The following is a 15,650-nucleotide window of genomic DNA, read 5'->3' on the forward strand; positions in this document are numbered from 1 at the left end:
GGATGATACCAAACATTCTAACATACTCAATTAGTTGCCCAGACAGAGAAGAAACAGAAAATGAGGTGGAATATATACTTAAAAACATAATAGGCACCATTTCCAAAAAATAATGAAAAGCAGCAAAACACAGACCCAAAGAAGCTGAAAGAATCTGTAACAGATGAACACTGAAAACAACATCACCACAAACATCAAACTGCTTACAACCAAAGATAGAGAGCAAATCTTGAAGACAGCAGGAAAAAAAGGCACTTTATTTTAAGCAAATGTGATAACTTAAGGAGGTATACCATAAGCCCTAAAACAAGGGATGTCTCTGCATGGTAGGGTGGGATTGTCTATTCTGGTCACTATTTTATATTTTTCCTAAATTGAATATTTACTCATATAATTTAAACATAAAAACAAAAATCTAAGCAACACCACGATGCAAGATTTATTCAGAAAAAGCTACACAGTGGAAAGGGGGGGAAGACTGAGGGAGACAGAGAAAGAGTGTGTGTGTGTGTGTGTGTGTGACAGACAGAGGGGCTGGTGAAGCAGTCCCTTCCAGCCTTACGTCCTGTGAGTAAGAACGAGGCAAGATACTGGAGCTATTGTGACCCTGGTCACCTGGCAGAAAAGGAGCCACTAAAATGAAGGCACATGATTGAGGACAGAGATCAGGTCTGTTTTATTCACTGTTCTCTAATCAGCATCGAACTCCCGGGCTTAGCCGTCAGAAAATATTTGTCAGGGGCACCTGGGTGGCTCAGTCGGTTGAGCGTCCAACTTCGGCTCAGGTCATGGTCTCGCGGTCTGTGGGTTCGAGCCCCGCATCGGGCTCTGTGCTGGCAGCTCAGAGCCTGGAGCCTGCTTTCGATTCTGTGTCTCCCTCTCTCTTTGCCCCTCCCCTGCTCATGCTCTGTCTCTCTCTCTGTCAAAAATAAATAAACATTGGGGCGCCTGGGTGGCGCAGTCAGTTAAGCGTCCGACTTCAGCCAGGTCACGATCTCGCGGTCCGTGAGTTCGAGCCCCGCGTCGGGCTCTGGGCTGATGGCTCGGAGCCTGGAGCCTGTTTCCGATTCTGTGTCTCCCTCTCTCTCTGCCCCTCCCCCGTTCATGCTTTGTCTCTCTCTGTCCCAAAAATAAATAAAAAAACATTGAAAAAAAAAATAAAAATAAAAAATAAATAAATAAACATTAAAAAAATTAAAAAAAAAAAAAAAGAAAGAAAATATTTGTCAGAGGAAGGAAAAGGGGGAGGAGGGAGAGCTTGTTATATGCCAGCCAATGACAGGGGAAGCGAGGAGGGATGTAGGTACAGAGAGAGAAAGGGGAGGGGGAGACAGGAATCTGAGAAAAAGAGCAGCAGGGGCGATGGGAAACAGGAAGCATCAGTCTGGTGGGTGAAGCTGTGGAAATGTCACCACCCGTAGCTTAGTAGGAGCAGGCTTCGGGGCTTGAACAGTGCTGGGGAAGGATGGCCCCGTCCTTTGAGGCTCCAGGAGTACAGAAAAGGGCTAAATGGGAGAAAAGGGCTAAAGGGCCAAGTCTCTAAAATCTGTTACAGAAAGGGGTGTCATTACAGCATACAAAATCCACTTGAACACTTTGTCTGAAGAAAGACATGGAGAGGCACAGGTCCCCACAGCCCTGGTATCCATACAGGAGCCTGTCATCTGGAGAGGAAGACAAGAGAAGAGGACCTCGGATTTGTGACTTCCAAGTTCAAAAGTGTTTGCCACTTAAGAGGTAAAGCAATAAACATTTGTTGAAAGAATGGGGGATTCAGAGAATAAGGAGAAACAGCACAGAGTCCTAAGGAGTCGGGCTGCCAGGTAATAAGGGACATTGGCCACCCTGCAAAGACAGAGATGAGCCCCTCGTGGGCCATCTTCCTCCAACCCCTTACCTTGCCTTAACTAAGGCCACCAGTTCCCAAAAGCACTACCACACACAAGCTCCCCTGGAATTTTCTTAGCCAGTCCCTCCCACCCCTGAGCAGCATGGGGACGGCCCAAGGACCCAGGGACCCCTCAACAAGCACTTTTTTCTCCTAACAGGTCTGCTGGTCCAGTCAAGGGCTAGTGGCAGTCCAGCACCAGGTCCAGGAAATCCCCTTCCAACTTTTTAAGAAAAACTTCCTTCCCAAACTCTCTGCTTTTGCCCTCAGGGCTCCTGAGAGCCACCTCCCACAGGATCAGGCAAGGGTCACCCAGGTGACTTCTCAGGACCCACCTACCTTCGTAGACCTTCCTCAGGAAGCACCGCTGGCTGCCCTGAGTCTCGCAGACACTTTCCCCAGTCTCGCAAACCCCGCTGGCGTTGACTCGTGGACACTGGAAACACGGTAGAGCTGGAAAGTCAAAACCCGCATGATGAGCCTCGGCCACCACTGCCTCCTGGCAGATCAGCAGGGAGCACACCTTCTGGGCCACACGCAGCCTGGAAGGGGCTGGTTCCCGGGGCCTGAAGAGGGGGCTGAGAGCAGGGGATTTCTGGGTGCTTGGCACACCCCTGGGAGGAGGCAAGCGGGCCAGTACGACAGGATGCCCCTCTGCTCCCAGGGATGGACTGTGCTGAAGGTCAAGTCCTACACCGCAGCTCCGCCAACCCCCTCACATGGCCCGTCACCGATCTTCCCAATCCTTCTGGATGGCCCCCACTGCCTTTGCCACCCACAAAGAACCTTCTTTGCTCCCTTTTACGCAAATGTAGGGCTCTCGGCAAGAAAGCTTGAGGAACTGGGGAGTATCGGATGAGAACTGAGGTGGGAAGGAGGTGAAGTAAAAGTGGGAAGAGGGGAGAAAGGAGAAAGGAAAACGCAGTGACAAAAGTGGAGGAAACATCGGAGAGGGGAGGCAGAGACAGAGGAAAAACAGTGGGGCGAGGAGGTGAAGACGGCGATCGCCTCTGAGGTTAAGGTTAGGCCCTGGTGCCTTGCTCCTCACCTCCCCCTGACCCACCAACGCACAGAGCACCCAGCCCCAGTGCCCAAGGTCCTTTCAGAGGCCCTGCACTGGCTCACCTTGCAGGAAGCCCAGCAACAAGGAGAGGCCCAGCAGCAGGAGGCTCGCACCCATCTTGGACCAGGCCACAGAGGGAGGGACAGAGCCACTGGTGTCAGCCCCTGAGTATCTGGCTTTATCCCCCTCCCTCCCCCCAGCGGGGAGCGGCCACCAATGGGAGCTGAGGGCTGGGCTTCCACAGACCCTGGAGTGAACAGAGCGCCTGGTGGGAGCCCCAGCCTCCCCGCCCACCTCCGGGTCTCCGCTCACCTCCACTGGCCCCGCTGGGGGAGCCACGTCCTTTCCTGGCTTCTTTTGGTCACATGCCCCCCCTAGCTTTTAATGGGAGAATCGTGTCCGCCTTGCTCAGCCCAAGAATTCTTGAGATTCAGGTGAGCTGAGGAACCTGGAGGGGTGGGGCACGTGACGCCAGGATTTTCCAGACTCGAGACCACTTCCCCGAATGCGGTGTGAGCGCAGACTCGGGAATCTCCTGATTTCACGGAGATGGATACGTGCCTGCACTGGTGCTAAATAAATCACTAAACCTGAAAAAGCAGATTTGGGGTAATCTTTCAGGCAGGCTGCATGCCAGACTAGAGATTTTTGTTCATTTATACACTGCTGAACGTAATTGTAATGTTTTTTATTTTTATTTATTTTATTTTATTTTATTTTATTTTTTTAACATTTATTTATTTTCGAGACAGAGAGAGAGAGAGCATGAACAGGGGAGGGTCAGAGAAAGAGGGAGACACAGAATCTGAAACATGCTCCGGGCTCTGAGCTGTGAGCACAGAGCCCCACGCGGGGCTCAAACCCGTGGACTGTGAGATCATGACCTGAGCCGAAGTCAGACGCTTAACCGACTGAGCCACCCAGGCGCCCCTAATGTTTTTTATTTATTTATTTTTGAGACAGTGAGAGACAGAGCGTGAGCAAGGGAGGGGCAGAGAGAGAGGGAGACACAGAAGCTGTCAGCACAGAGTCGAAGGGCTCGAACTCACAAACCGCGAGATCAGGACCTCATGACCTGAGCCGAAGTCAGACACTTAACCGACTGATCCACCCAGGTGCCCGGCTGAGTGTAATTTTAAAACACTGATGCGGAGGGGCGCCTGGGTTACTCGAGTGGATCAAGCTTCCAAGCTTTCGTGGACTTGGTTGTGATCTCCCAATTCGGGAGTTCAAGCCCCGGCGGGGGCTGAGAGCGAGGTGCTTGCTTGGGATTCTCTCTGCCACTCCCCTGCTCATGCTTTCTCTCTCTCAAAATAAACAAACTTAAGAAATAAGAAGAAGAACACTGATCTGGGGAAAAAAAAAAAAGTTTTGCTTTCTTAATACAAACTACATAAAGCTTGACAAAGTCATCACAGCTCATGGTGGTATCAGAAAGCAGTCTACCCCCTTCTGAACACTGTCAAGGAATGTCCCTCCTGGCTTGTACTCCCTCTATCACAAAAGTAAATAAACATTTAAAAAGAAGGTGGCCACAGGGTGCCTGGGTGGCTCAGTTGGTTAACAGTTAATGGTCCAACTTCGGTTCAGCTCATGATCTCACCACGGCTCATGGGTTCGAGCCTAGTGTCGGGTTCTGTGCTGACAGCCCAGAGCCTAGAGCCTGCTTCGGATTCTGTGTCTCCCTCTCTCTGCCCCTCACCTTCTCTCTCTCTCAAAAATAAACATTAAAAAAATTAAAAAAAAAATAAAAAATTAGGTGGCCTGGTTCCCAAGGAATCAGAAGAATAGCTGTGGTTGCATACAGTGAAGGCAAAGTCCTGGGCATCAGGGTCCTAGCCTCAGGAAACATTCCAGGGCAAGACCTAAGTTTGTCACATAGGTGGCAGAATTCCCAGGTTGGATAGAGCAGGCCCTTGTATAATGGCTACTAATAACCTTTATCAATAACCAGTGGGGACAAAAGACTGCATCCATTGGATGCAACCATTAGCGCAAACTATCATTCCTTATCTGGCTTCAACCACAGAATTCCTGGCTTTTAGTTTTAAAAAATACTTATCAGTTGTCCTGTTAGATATGAGTTCCTATGCTGAAGGAATTTGCAAGGTTTCAATGTCTTGAAAAGTTCTGAAAAGTGTCAATGTCCTGAAAAGTTGGCCACCTTTCCCAGGTTACGGTACATGGATCCAGCCTCCTGGTGTGCGGGGATGCTCGTGGGGTGAGGCTAGTGGGAAAGGTCCCGATTTGTAGCATTTATAGATTTCCACGGTGCAAATGGCAATGACCAGCTACCATCCTGACATCGCTGAATCGGAAGTTGAGAAGACACGTGCCCACCATTATATAGTATTTCCAGCAAACAAGGGTACTAAATAACATTATGAGCACAGATAATAGCAAAATGTAAAATAATAAAGAATTGATGAGGTTTTCAGTATTTTTTACCTCTGTTTCTAATATGATTTCTCAGTTTATATGTTAACTTTAATAATATCTGTGTTTAGGGTGCTTGGGTGGGTCAGTCAGTTGAGCGTCTGACTCCCGATTTCAGTTCAGGTCATGATCTCATGGATTATGAGAGCGAGCCCTGCATCGGGCTCTACACTGACAGTGCGGAGCCTGCTTGGGATTCTCCCTCTCTCCCTCCCTTACTGCCCCTACCCTGCTTGTGCTCACTCGTGTGTGCTCTTCCCTCTAAATAAGTAAATAAACATTGAAAAAAATAATAATAGCTGTGTTCAACAAGTAGCTTATAAAATTCCTGAACTTTCACCATCAGCTCTCATCCGCCAGTTCAAGCCAGCTCCCAGCACACCACGGGTTAAGTCACCATCATGCAAAGAAGCTGGTAAAGTGAAAGGTAGAAATTGCTGTATCCCTTTACTCACACAATTCCCAGTGATAATATCACACAGCCCATCCCTGACTTGAGTTGTTATATCACAGAAGGAACAAATCTATACAGACAGCCAAACAGAGGATGTCCCCACCTTTGAACAGGCCTCTCCTTCTCAGGTTCGTGCCGTATTCAAGAATGCGTGGTCTCGAAAGGACTGAGTCTAACCATCTGTTTGTGTGCTGTGCGACTGGCAGGGCTGTAAGGCTGTGGAAACCGAAGCTGGAGAAGCCTGATCTTGGACATCTTTGTTTGGAGTTTCTGCAGCAGGTTAGGAAGAACTTCATTGCTCAGGATTTTAGTTTTAGAAGTCAGTTATGGCGACAGAACAAAGGAAAATTCTGATGAGGACAACAGACCGAGAAGAAGCTGTTTCAGTGGTGCAGGGGAGGGATGAGCCTGAACTTGGGTTGTGTCAGTGGGAGTAGAGAAGGGCTGATAAACTGAAGAAGTAGTTAGAGGTAAAATTGATGTATTGTGTGAGGAGTGGGAGAAGGAGGAGCCCGTTACTGAACCAAAGGTCCCAGGAACGGAATTGGGGTACAAATGATGAATTCAGTATTACGAATGTTGAGTTTGAGATGTTGTGGGAATACTTGGATAGAAACGTCCAGCTGGTAGTTGGAAATCTGGATCTGAACTAAGGAGAGAAGGCTCTGTGGGCCAGCTTGCAGATATGAGGAGCCCTCAATTTGTAGGTGGTGGTGGACATGATAAGGCTTCTTAGGGAGTGTGTAAAGAGTAAGAATTCTCATCAGGAAGACGGGATGGAGAAGTACAATTTCAGGAAAAGTGGAGAGGAGCACTAGGAAAAGGCAGAGAGCATTGCATATTCAGGGAAGAGCTAGAAGTTGGCTATGGGTGGGGCTTGGGATGGACGTAGGATGAAGAGGAAGAGCTTGTCTAGAAAGACAATTCATCCATTCCTTCATTCAGGAAGCATTTATTAAGTATGTATTCTGTGGCAAACTGCTGCTAGGTAGTGGGGATACTACAGTGATCAAGACAGACAAGGACCCTGCTTTCAAGGAGTTTAGAGTCAAATGGAGGAGACATATATTAAACACATAATTATGAGTGACAAATACATCTATTCTGGGTCCAGCATCCAGTAGTACATGTAACAAAGTGCTACAAGGGAGGAAGGTAGGGAAGAAGTAGGAGGTGAGGGCCAGGGGATCTCTGCCACCCAATCCCCAATATACCAGGTGGAGGCCTCATTGCATCCATCTTCTACCCCCTTGACAGAAATTACAGCTCAAGGCACAGCTCTCAATGATCCCTTGTCAATCTCTATTTGTGCCCATATCATGTATTTGCCAAAACCAACATGTTACCACTGCCTGGTGAACCCCAGGAGCTGTAGAAGCTTTGCCATGTCAAGATCGAACCAGTGTCAAAACTGTGGCAGGAAAAGAAGAAATATTTCAATCTCAATCTGTGTGTGTGTGTGTGTGTGTGTGTGTGTGTGTGTGTGTGTGTATTTCCCCCTCCAATCTTCCAAAGGCTAAATCTAGTCTGCAGCCAAACCCAGCTAGTATTCAGGTGATCAAATCAATAGAGGTCAGCCTACAGGGCCAAAAAAGGCTGATTTAAAGAGCCAAATAGATAATAATCAGCCAATCACAATTCATTGTCAAGAACACTTTTGAAAGAGAGTAAATAACTTCTAAATTTTATTTCAAAGAGAGTATGTTATTTTGGTAATAAGATGTTTTTTAAAAAAAGATAGGGCAGAGAGATTGAGCCCCAAGACACCACCTGACACATGGCAAATTAGTCTTCATTGGCACAATTTGCCATGGGTTGTTAGAGGGCCTTCCTGCCTGAGCAGCCTATAGGAGAACCTCAAAGCTCAAACCCATTGTGAGGCAACACGGGTGGTCTCTGAGATTCTAGAATTCCCAGAAGCTGTAACCTAGTATTGGGAGCTTCTGCTCACAGGTTTACTTCACAGGTCTTGGGTGCCCCACACCAGGGTCCCCTCTTCCCCAAAATCCAGATGAAGAAGTTTCTCTTACTAATGAGTCTTTATCTGGTTGGATCTGCCAGAGGTGAGTCCCTTATATTGGCTCTAGGAGGCCTCTTTAAGGTCTTTTAGCCCTTGAAGAAGAAAGTTACCCAAACCAATCTGACTCAGAATCAGGAAGAGCTAAACGAGTTCAACTCTGAGAGCTCCTGAGTCCGTTGATTCCTCCTAGTTATGGCTTTACCACCAGAGAAGCCCACTGGCTTGGCACAGTCTCATTCCTACTTCTTTCAACCACTGACCATTTGAACCTGTTGCTCTGTGAGATGAGAAGATAAGTCTAGGGGTTCTGTGGAAGTCCGTTGAAGGTTTGTCCCAATTAACTGAGTGCAAGGGATCCTTATGTAGTTGATGTAGCAAGGAAAGATACAAGGAGACGGGAATGTGATGTACCTAGAAATCCATCTCAGAGCATAGCTATGGGCCAGAGACCTCACGAGCCTCTCCTTCATGGCCATGTTCTATCTATCCAATTGTCTGTATTTCCTCTTTCAGGATCCTCATTCATGAAGGGCTGTGCTCCCTCATTCCTCCTAGAGGAGAAGAGAGAGGCCGTGAGCTCTGAGGTGTCAATTAAATGACAAATGTAATGTTGGTTCTCAAAGAATTTTGGTTTTTACTTTCTTAGACTTTCAAAAATTGACTCAGAAATGTCAGCCACGTGGTGAAACAGTTAAGTCATCAACTATAAGAATGACTAAGAAATTAGTGTGCTTTTTCAACCTTTCTGTATCAGAAATCTCTGTACTAAAACTTCTGTTAACTATTGAAGAATAAGGGGTGCCTGCATGGCTAAATCGGTTGAGTGCCTGACTCTTGATTTCAGCTCAGGTCAGGATCCCAGGGTTATGGGATTGAGTCCTGCATGTCGGGCTCTGTGCTGAGCATGCAGACGGCTTAAGATTCTCTCTCTCCCTCTGCTCCTCTCCCCCGACTTGTGCTCTGCCTCTCTAAAAAATATTTAAAAAAATTTCTTTTAAATATTGAAGAATCAGCAAAGCAGATATTTCAGTAACAACTTTTAAAAATAAAAGCCTCCCAAGGGGCGCCTGGGTGGCTCAGTTGGTTAAGTGTGACTTTGACTCAGGTCATGACCTCGCGGTTTGTGGGTTCAAGCCCCACGTCAGGCTCTGGGCTGACAGTGTGGAGCCTAGAGCCTGCTTTGGATTCTGTGTCTCCCTCTCTCTCTGCCCCTCCCCTGCTTGCTCTCTGTCTCTCTCTCAAAAGTAAACATCAAAAAAAATTAAAAAATAAAAATAAAAACCTCCCAAAAGCCTTAACAAATCATTGCTTTATCAATGTATTCTAATCCTAGTCTTTCAGAAAGTCATTGATTATAAGGACTGCAAATCACCCAGAATATATATATATATATATATATATATATATATATATATATATATCATTGCAGAACTCTTGCAGAGATAAGGGTATTTTAGAGACTTAGGCTACCTTAGCCTCAAAAGATCTTGTAATTCCTCTCAGCTTTTGGCTGGGATTAATAACTCAGTAGCCTACCCACTCTCCTCTGGGTTACTCAGTCTAGTCAAAGAGTAATAATCAAATTGTTTGGTGCTACATTCCAACAAAATGAAAATCATACTTAAAGAATGTTTGTCTGATAGTCATTGGTGAAATGGATTAAAGATAGAAGAAATTGGCCAGAAGAGAATGACCAGTTAAGAGTTTTGTTAAGTCCCAGTGTAAAGTGGGAAGGAGAGAAAAATAAGTTGAGCACCTAAGGAATAAACTAGGAACTTCACAATTTATCTTATTGAAGACTCGTGGCAACTACATGAAGTGAAGTGGATATAAATGGTATATGTCACAAGGAGTATCGATTCAGAAATAAATAAGCAAAGAATGTTTTTATCTTAATAATTTTTTAATGTTTATTTTTCAAGGAGAGAGAGAGAGACACAGAGCATGAGCGGGGGAGGGCAGAGAAAAAGGGAGACAGAATGTGAAGCAGATTCCAGGCTCTGAGCTGTTAGCACAGAGCCCAACACAGGGCTCAAACTCACAGAGTGTGAGATCATGACCCGAGCTGAAGTCGGATGCCCAACCAACTGAGCCCCCCAGGTGTCCCTTACCTCAATAATTGATGGCAACTTTGAGTCTCCAACCCACATGGATTGGTGACTGAGTGTGAGCAAGAACCTGAATTTGCCAAATAAAAGTGTCTTAAATCCTGTCTCATAATTTTTGTAGGTTCCTTAGATATTTGTCATCTCTAATTTAAAATTTATCCTGTCTAAAGGTTAAAACCTTCCACGTTAAATTCCAGCCAGAACTACTTAGCTTCTCTTTCCCTTTCATATCTTCATCCTTCTTGCCTTTCACCCACAAAGACACTGGAGGGAGGGCTGGGGGTGGACTTCTGGTTATGTGAGTGATGATGGTACTTTGATTTCCAAATGCTGGCTTTGTCAGGGGGAGCACGTTATTTTCCCTTTAGGTGCTTTTGGTACATGGGCAAGTGGGCCCCCCTGTGCATTTCTTAACAATGCAGATCTTAAAATTCTTCCTTTAAATGCCAGGGTTGGTCTCTGTGTGTTTCATTACTAACGCCTCTGACCTTCATGGTCTCTTGGGTAATTCACTGAGTTCCCCCAACATCTGTAATATCTTCAGGTGCCTGATCTGGCCCACAGGAAACCCAGGAATCCCACAACATTAGCCTTACTGCATATGAAAAGCAGTCTTTATCCCAGACATTCTTTCTCTCACCTTCACTCTCTCTTCTGTTCCTTCTCCACCCCAGGAGCATCAGGTCAGCCTGATGAACCTCCTGGTTCTATGGATCATCAAGCTTCCGTTCAGCAATTTTCAGGTGGGTACTTTTCACTTGGAAACCCTTCAGATGGTGAGGCTTTGTATGAGACTTCTTCAGACGAGAGCAGTTTAAGTGAGCACACCTCAGGTGGGCACGCTTCAGTTGAACACGCTTCAGGTGAGCACGCTTCAGGTGAGCACACTTCAGGTGAGCACACTTCAGGTGAGCATGCTGCGGGTGAACACATGTCAGGTGAACACACCACAGGGGAGCACACTTCTGGTGAACAACCTTCAGGTGAACAGACTTCTGGTGAAAAGCCTTCAGGTGAACAGACTTCTGGTGAACAGACTTCTGGCGAACAGTCTTCCAGTGAAAAGCCTTCAGGTGAACAAGTTTTGGCTGAAAAGCCTTCAGGTGAACAGGTTTCAGCTGAAAAGCCTTCAGGTGAACAAGTTTTGAGTGAGAAGCCTTCAGGTGAACAGGCTTCCGGTGAACAAGCTTCAGGTGAACAAGCTTCAGGTGAACAAGCTTCAGGTGAAAAGCCACCGGGTGAACAGCCTTCAGGCATTCCACCTTCAAGCACACTTTCAGGTGAGGCCCCTTTTCAGGTGAGGCACATCTGGATGGGTACTAGTCCTTGACTTCAGGTGTGACCTAGGCAGAACATCAAGAAAGCCAACTTTAAGGAGAGGGTATGGAAGAGAGACTAATTCACAAACACTTCACGAAGAGCTCTCTCAAAGACGCTCTTTACGTCTCTTGATAATAATACCAGGAGGCAGGATACAGGTTTTGTGGGGCCCTGAGAGCTAAGCAGTTTTGAGGGCCCTCTTTAAAACACACACACACACACACACACACACACACACACACAAATACAAAATGCCAGCAGTCATTCCTCCATCTTTATTCTACATAAGAAACTATGAATACACTCCCTTGGAAGGGGCTCGTGGAAGACTAGGCTCCATGACCTTCATGCTAAATCTGCCCCAACAAACTATGTTAGAATGCTTTGCAAACTCTGTAAGTGGATATCTAGCCCTGGCTAGGTGGCTCTGTTTTGTTTGAACATGGACAATAAAGCATGAGCACACTTTTGTCTGTTAGATCCACAAATAAGTTCCCAGTAAAACTGCAATATTTTAACTCTTACTAAAAAGGGTTGTCCAAGGAAGGAAAACAAGACCCAGAGTTTAATGTCTCAAGATATTACCAAATATAAGTACTTCATATTTCCTCCCATTGCATAAGTAGTAGTATTCCAAATCTTCTAAGAAGTAAGGCTAACATCACATCGCTAGAGAGGAGCAATCCTTGGATTCAAACTTGGGTCAGCCTGACTCTTCAGCCCACATCCTTCTGATTTCTTTGTGCTTCCTCAACTAGGGAATTGGGAATGGAGATAGCAAAAGAGGCAAAATGGAAGCATTTCGAAAAGAATGCCCTTTGTGACAAATTGACATTGTTGAAGGTCAGTTTGAAATTGGAGACTGATCACCCTTTACCGAGTTTGCAACATTAGAGTATTCTAACATAGCTTATTAATCAGTTTTTACTCCATTTGTCCCGTATGGGTAAGAGCATGACAGGGGAGTACAAAGGGGAGCCAGTCAAGTGACAAAAGTTCTACTTTGCTCCTATGGAGTCAGATGTGGCAGAAGGGCATTTAACTAAATATCCAGGAAGCCAGTGGGGGTATGGAGCAAACATCAGTAATATAGGGAGCAGTCTGGGATTCTTCAGCACTGAAAATCATAGATGAAGCAGTAAGAATGAAGGCATTTCCTCAGGTACAGAACAGAGACTATGCTCTATCAGACGCAGGGCCCTCAGATGCTCAGTGAGAGCCAAGCAATGAAATGTGTGGTATCCAGGCTCCTTGCTACCCATCATCCCACCCCTTGTGACTCATAGCTATACACCTGGACCATCAGGGAATTTCTTTTTTTTTTTTTTTAAATATATGAAATTTATTGTCAAATTGGTTTCCATACAATACCCAGTGCTCATCCCAAAAGGTGCCCTCCTCAATACCCATCACCCACCCTACCCTCCCTCCCACCCCCCATCAACCCTCAGTTTGTTCTCAGTTTTTAAGAGTCTCTTATGCTTTGGCTCTCTCCCACTCTAACCTCTTTTTTTTTTCCTTCCCCTCCCCCATGGGTTTCTGTTACGTTTCTCAGGATCCACATAAGAGTGAAAACATATGGTATCTGTCTTTCTCTGTATGGCTTATTTCACTTAGCATCACACTCTCCAGTTCCATCCACGTTGCTACAAAAGGCCATATTTCATTCTTTCTCATTGCCACGTAGTATTCCATTGTGTATATAAACCACAATTTCTTTATCCATTCATCAGTCGATGGACATTTAGGCTCTTTCCATAATTTGGGTATTGTTGAGAGTGCTGCTATAAACATTGGGGTACAAGTGCCCCTATGCATCAGTACTCCTGTATCCCTTGGATAAATTCCTAGCAGTGCTATTGCTGGGTCATAGGGTAGGTCTATTTTTAATTTTCTGAGGAACCTCAGGGAATTTCATTAGGCTTATCTTAAATTGGCAGGCCCGATATTAAATTGCCACACATGCTCATATATGAATGATCAAGGAAAATGTCTTCGTGGAGAGGGAGTCTGCTCCACTCAGAATTCCCAGCAGTGCATGTTAAAAAAGATCTTTGAAGGTATGTGGGGACTTCATGATACAATCTTTGCCAGGGAAACACATCCACTAACTTGAGTACTCTTGGGAGTAGTTGCAGTGGTGGGAGTCTGAGGAGGGGTCAAGCTGTGATTCCCCAGAAACTTGGAGATTCAGAAGAACCTTATCCTTTCAAGAATTAAGAGCAGCATTCCAGCTACTGATGGAGAGGTAGAGGCCCTCCATAGAGCAAGCCTATGATGTCTTAAAAGGGAACAGGGAGACTGTCTATCTCTTTGTATTAAAGAAATGTGTGAGTTGCACTTTGAGATGTTGACACATTGACCATAAACTCAGGACTATGTCTGTCTTGTTCATGGCTATGTATTCCTAGCACTTAGCACAATGTTTAGTTCATGGAAGGCATTTAGTGAATATTGAATAAATGAATAAAGAATTGTCTATCAGTCAGTGTTCATAGGTTGCCAGAACTATCTTAGTATATTCTCATACCTCTCTACTCTTATACTCACTCCTCATCACCAAAACTGCCTGATTTCCCGTGAACCACACTGCCTGATTTCCCTTGTGGTTTGTCTAGTCCCTCAATAGAGGCAGTGGGCAACAGATATGGGGAAGGGCCCAGAAAAGGCGGATGGAAAGAGAAGGGGTGGAAGAATATACAAGCTGGAGACCTTGCTCGTGCCTGTATGGGGACACTGGGGACCATGGATGAAGGCTAAGGTGGGAGAAGGAAGCCTTCTGCTCACTATAGTCTATCTCTACTTCTTTCAGGTGGAAAACTCCAATTCATGGTTCAGGGTTGTGAGAATATGTGCCCATCAATGAACCTCTTCTCCCATGGAACCAGGATGCAAATTATATGCTGTCGGAATCAATCTTTCTGCAACAAGATCTAGAAGCCTGTGCCCTTGCTTCCCGCTCTGACTCAGGCAGCGAAAATTCTCCATTACCCTACTGGGCTCAAGTTATATTGTTTCTCCCCCAGTCTATAACTAACCACATCTGTCTCCGCCTGAGTGTCAGACAGGATGTTCAAATCCCTCACCTTTCCTCTCCTATCCATGCCCTGTAAGCCATTCTTCTCTGTCATCTGCCTTCTCTTACCCCATCTCTCAACATTCTTTTCTTTCTCAATAAATTCCGTATGGTAAAGAATATAGGCTGGCGACAGACTTCTTTTCCCATTAGCCAGTTGCAGGGTCAGCCGGAGCTTAAAGTGGATGCATTTTAAATCACTCCACCTTCCTCAAAGTGAAGGGGTCCCCCAGGGCAGAGACCACAAAGAGAAATGCAAAGTAGCTTAAACAACACTGTGGAACCTTCTCTGAACCCCTACCTTTCCATCTCAATAGGAACCCCACCCCTGTCTACTTGTCAGGATGTCTAAAACTCACCTTCTTTGGCTCTGGAGAATTTTCAGTATTCAAGAGTCTACTCTTGATTTTAACAATAAAATGACTCTTTTTAAAAATGTGCTATATAAATATGTAGTAGGTCATGGTGCTTAAATATTTTTCTCACACAATGTTACGGGATCATATCAGCATAGAGGGGCGAGTGGAAATAACTATTAATAGTCCCTCACCTACCTCTATCAGTGTTATATTCTTCAGTGTGTTTTCACATACATGGTTTCATCTGATCCTCAGAAAAGAGCCCAGAAAGGTAGACAAAAAAGATAGCATCATCCTTAGTGTACAAACACACAGAATTTGTTCAGATTTCATGTTGTTCCAAACTTGCCATGGTTACAGAGCTACAGTGAGCCAGGGCCAGATTTCAAAACCAAATCTGCATGATGTCAATTTGAGTTGTTTCCACTACACTATAAATATTAGCCAGAATGGTTCTTTCAAGACCAAAATCAATCCTCTTTTCCTACACAAGCCCATCTCCTTTCAGCCACTGCTCCCCCAAACCTCTGTTTAAAACTCCTGAGATCAGCTGAGTGGTCTTTTTTTTTTTTTTTTTTTTTTAATTTTACATCCAAGTTTGTTAGCATATAGTTCAATAATGATTTCAGGAGTAGATTCCTGTGATTCATCCCCTATATATAACACCCAGCGCTCATCCTAAGTGTCTTCCTTAATGCCCCTTACCCATTTAGCCCATCCCCCCACCCACAACCCCTCCAGCAAACCTCAATTTGTTCTCTGTATTTAAGAGTCTCTCATGTTTTGTCCCTCTCCTTGTTTTTATATTACTTTTGCTTCCCTTCCCTTATGTTCATCTGTTTTATATCTTAAAGTCCTCATATGAGTAAAGTCATATATTTGTCTTTCTCTGATTGACTAATTTCGTTTAGCATAATACCCTCTAG

General features: G+C 45.3%; 2 protein-coding genes across 2 annotated transcripts; one reads left to right on the plus strand and one right to left on the minus strand.

The window, feature by feature from the left end:
* Positions 1-1,220: 1,220 nt before the first annotated feature.
* LOC125939435 (protein PIP-1-like) lies at positions 1,221-3,245 on the minus strand. Its single transcript, XM_049654876.1, has 3 exons — positions 3,014-3,245; positions 2,228-2,341; positions 1,221-1,664 (listed from the first exon to the last, which is right to left on the minus strand). Exons 1-3 carry the CDS (start codon positions 3,066-3,068, stop codon positions 1,540-1,542), a joined length of 294 nt encoding a protein of 97 aa, XP_049510833.1. The 5' UTR covers positions 3,069-3,245; the 3' UTR covers positions 1,221-1,539.
* A 4,510-nt stretch (positions 3,246-7,755) lies between these two features.
* Positions 7,756-14,485, plus strand: LOC125939415 (sperm acrosomal protein FSA-ACR.1-like). The gene is made up of 4 exons (XM_049654858.1): positions 7,756-7,904; positions 10,644-11,249; positions 13,230-13,349; positions 14,102-14,485. The coding sequence occupies exons 1-4, from the start codon at positions 7,853-7,855 to the stop codon at positions 14,224-14,226; spliced, it is 903 nt and encodes a 300-aa protein (XP_049510815.1). The 5' UTR covers positions 7,756-7,852; the 3' UTR covers positions 14,227-14,485.
* The last annotated feature ends 1,165 nt before the right edge of the window (positions 14,486-15,650 follow it).

This window comes from Panthera uncia, chromosome D1, assembly GCF_023721935.1.
Source record: "Panthera uncia isolate 11264 chromosome D1, Puncia_PCG_1.0, whole genome shotgun sequence".
Classification (NCBI taxonomy): domain Eukaryota; kingdom Metazoa; phylum Chordata; class Mammalia; order Carnivora; family Felidae; genus Panthera; species Panthera uncia.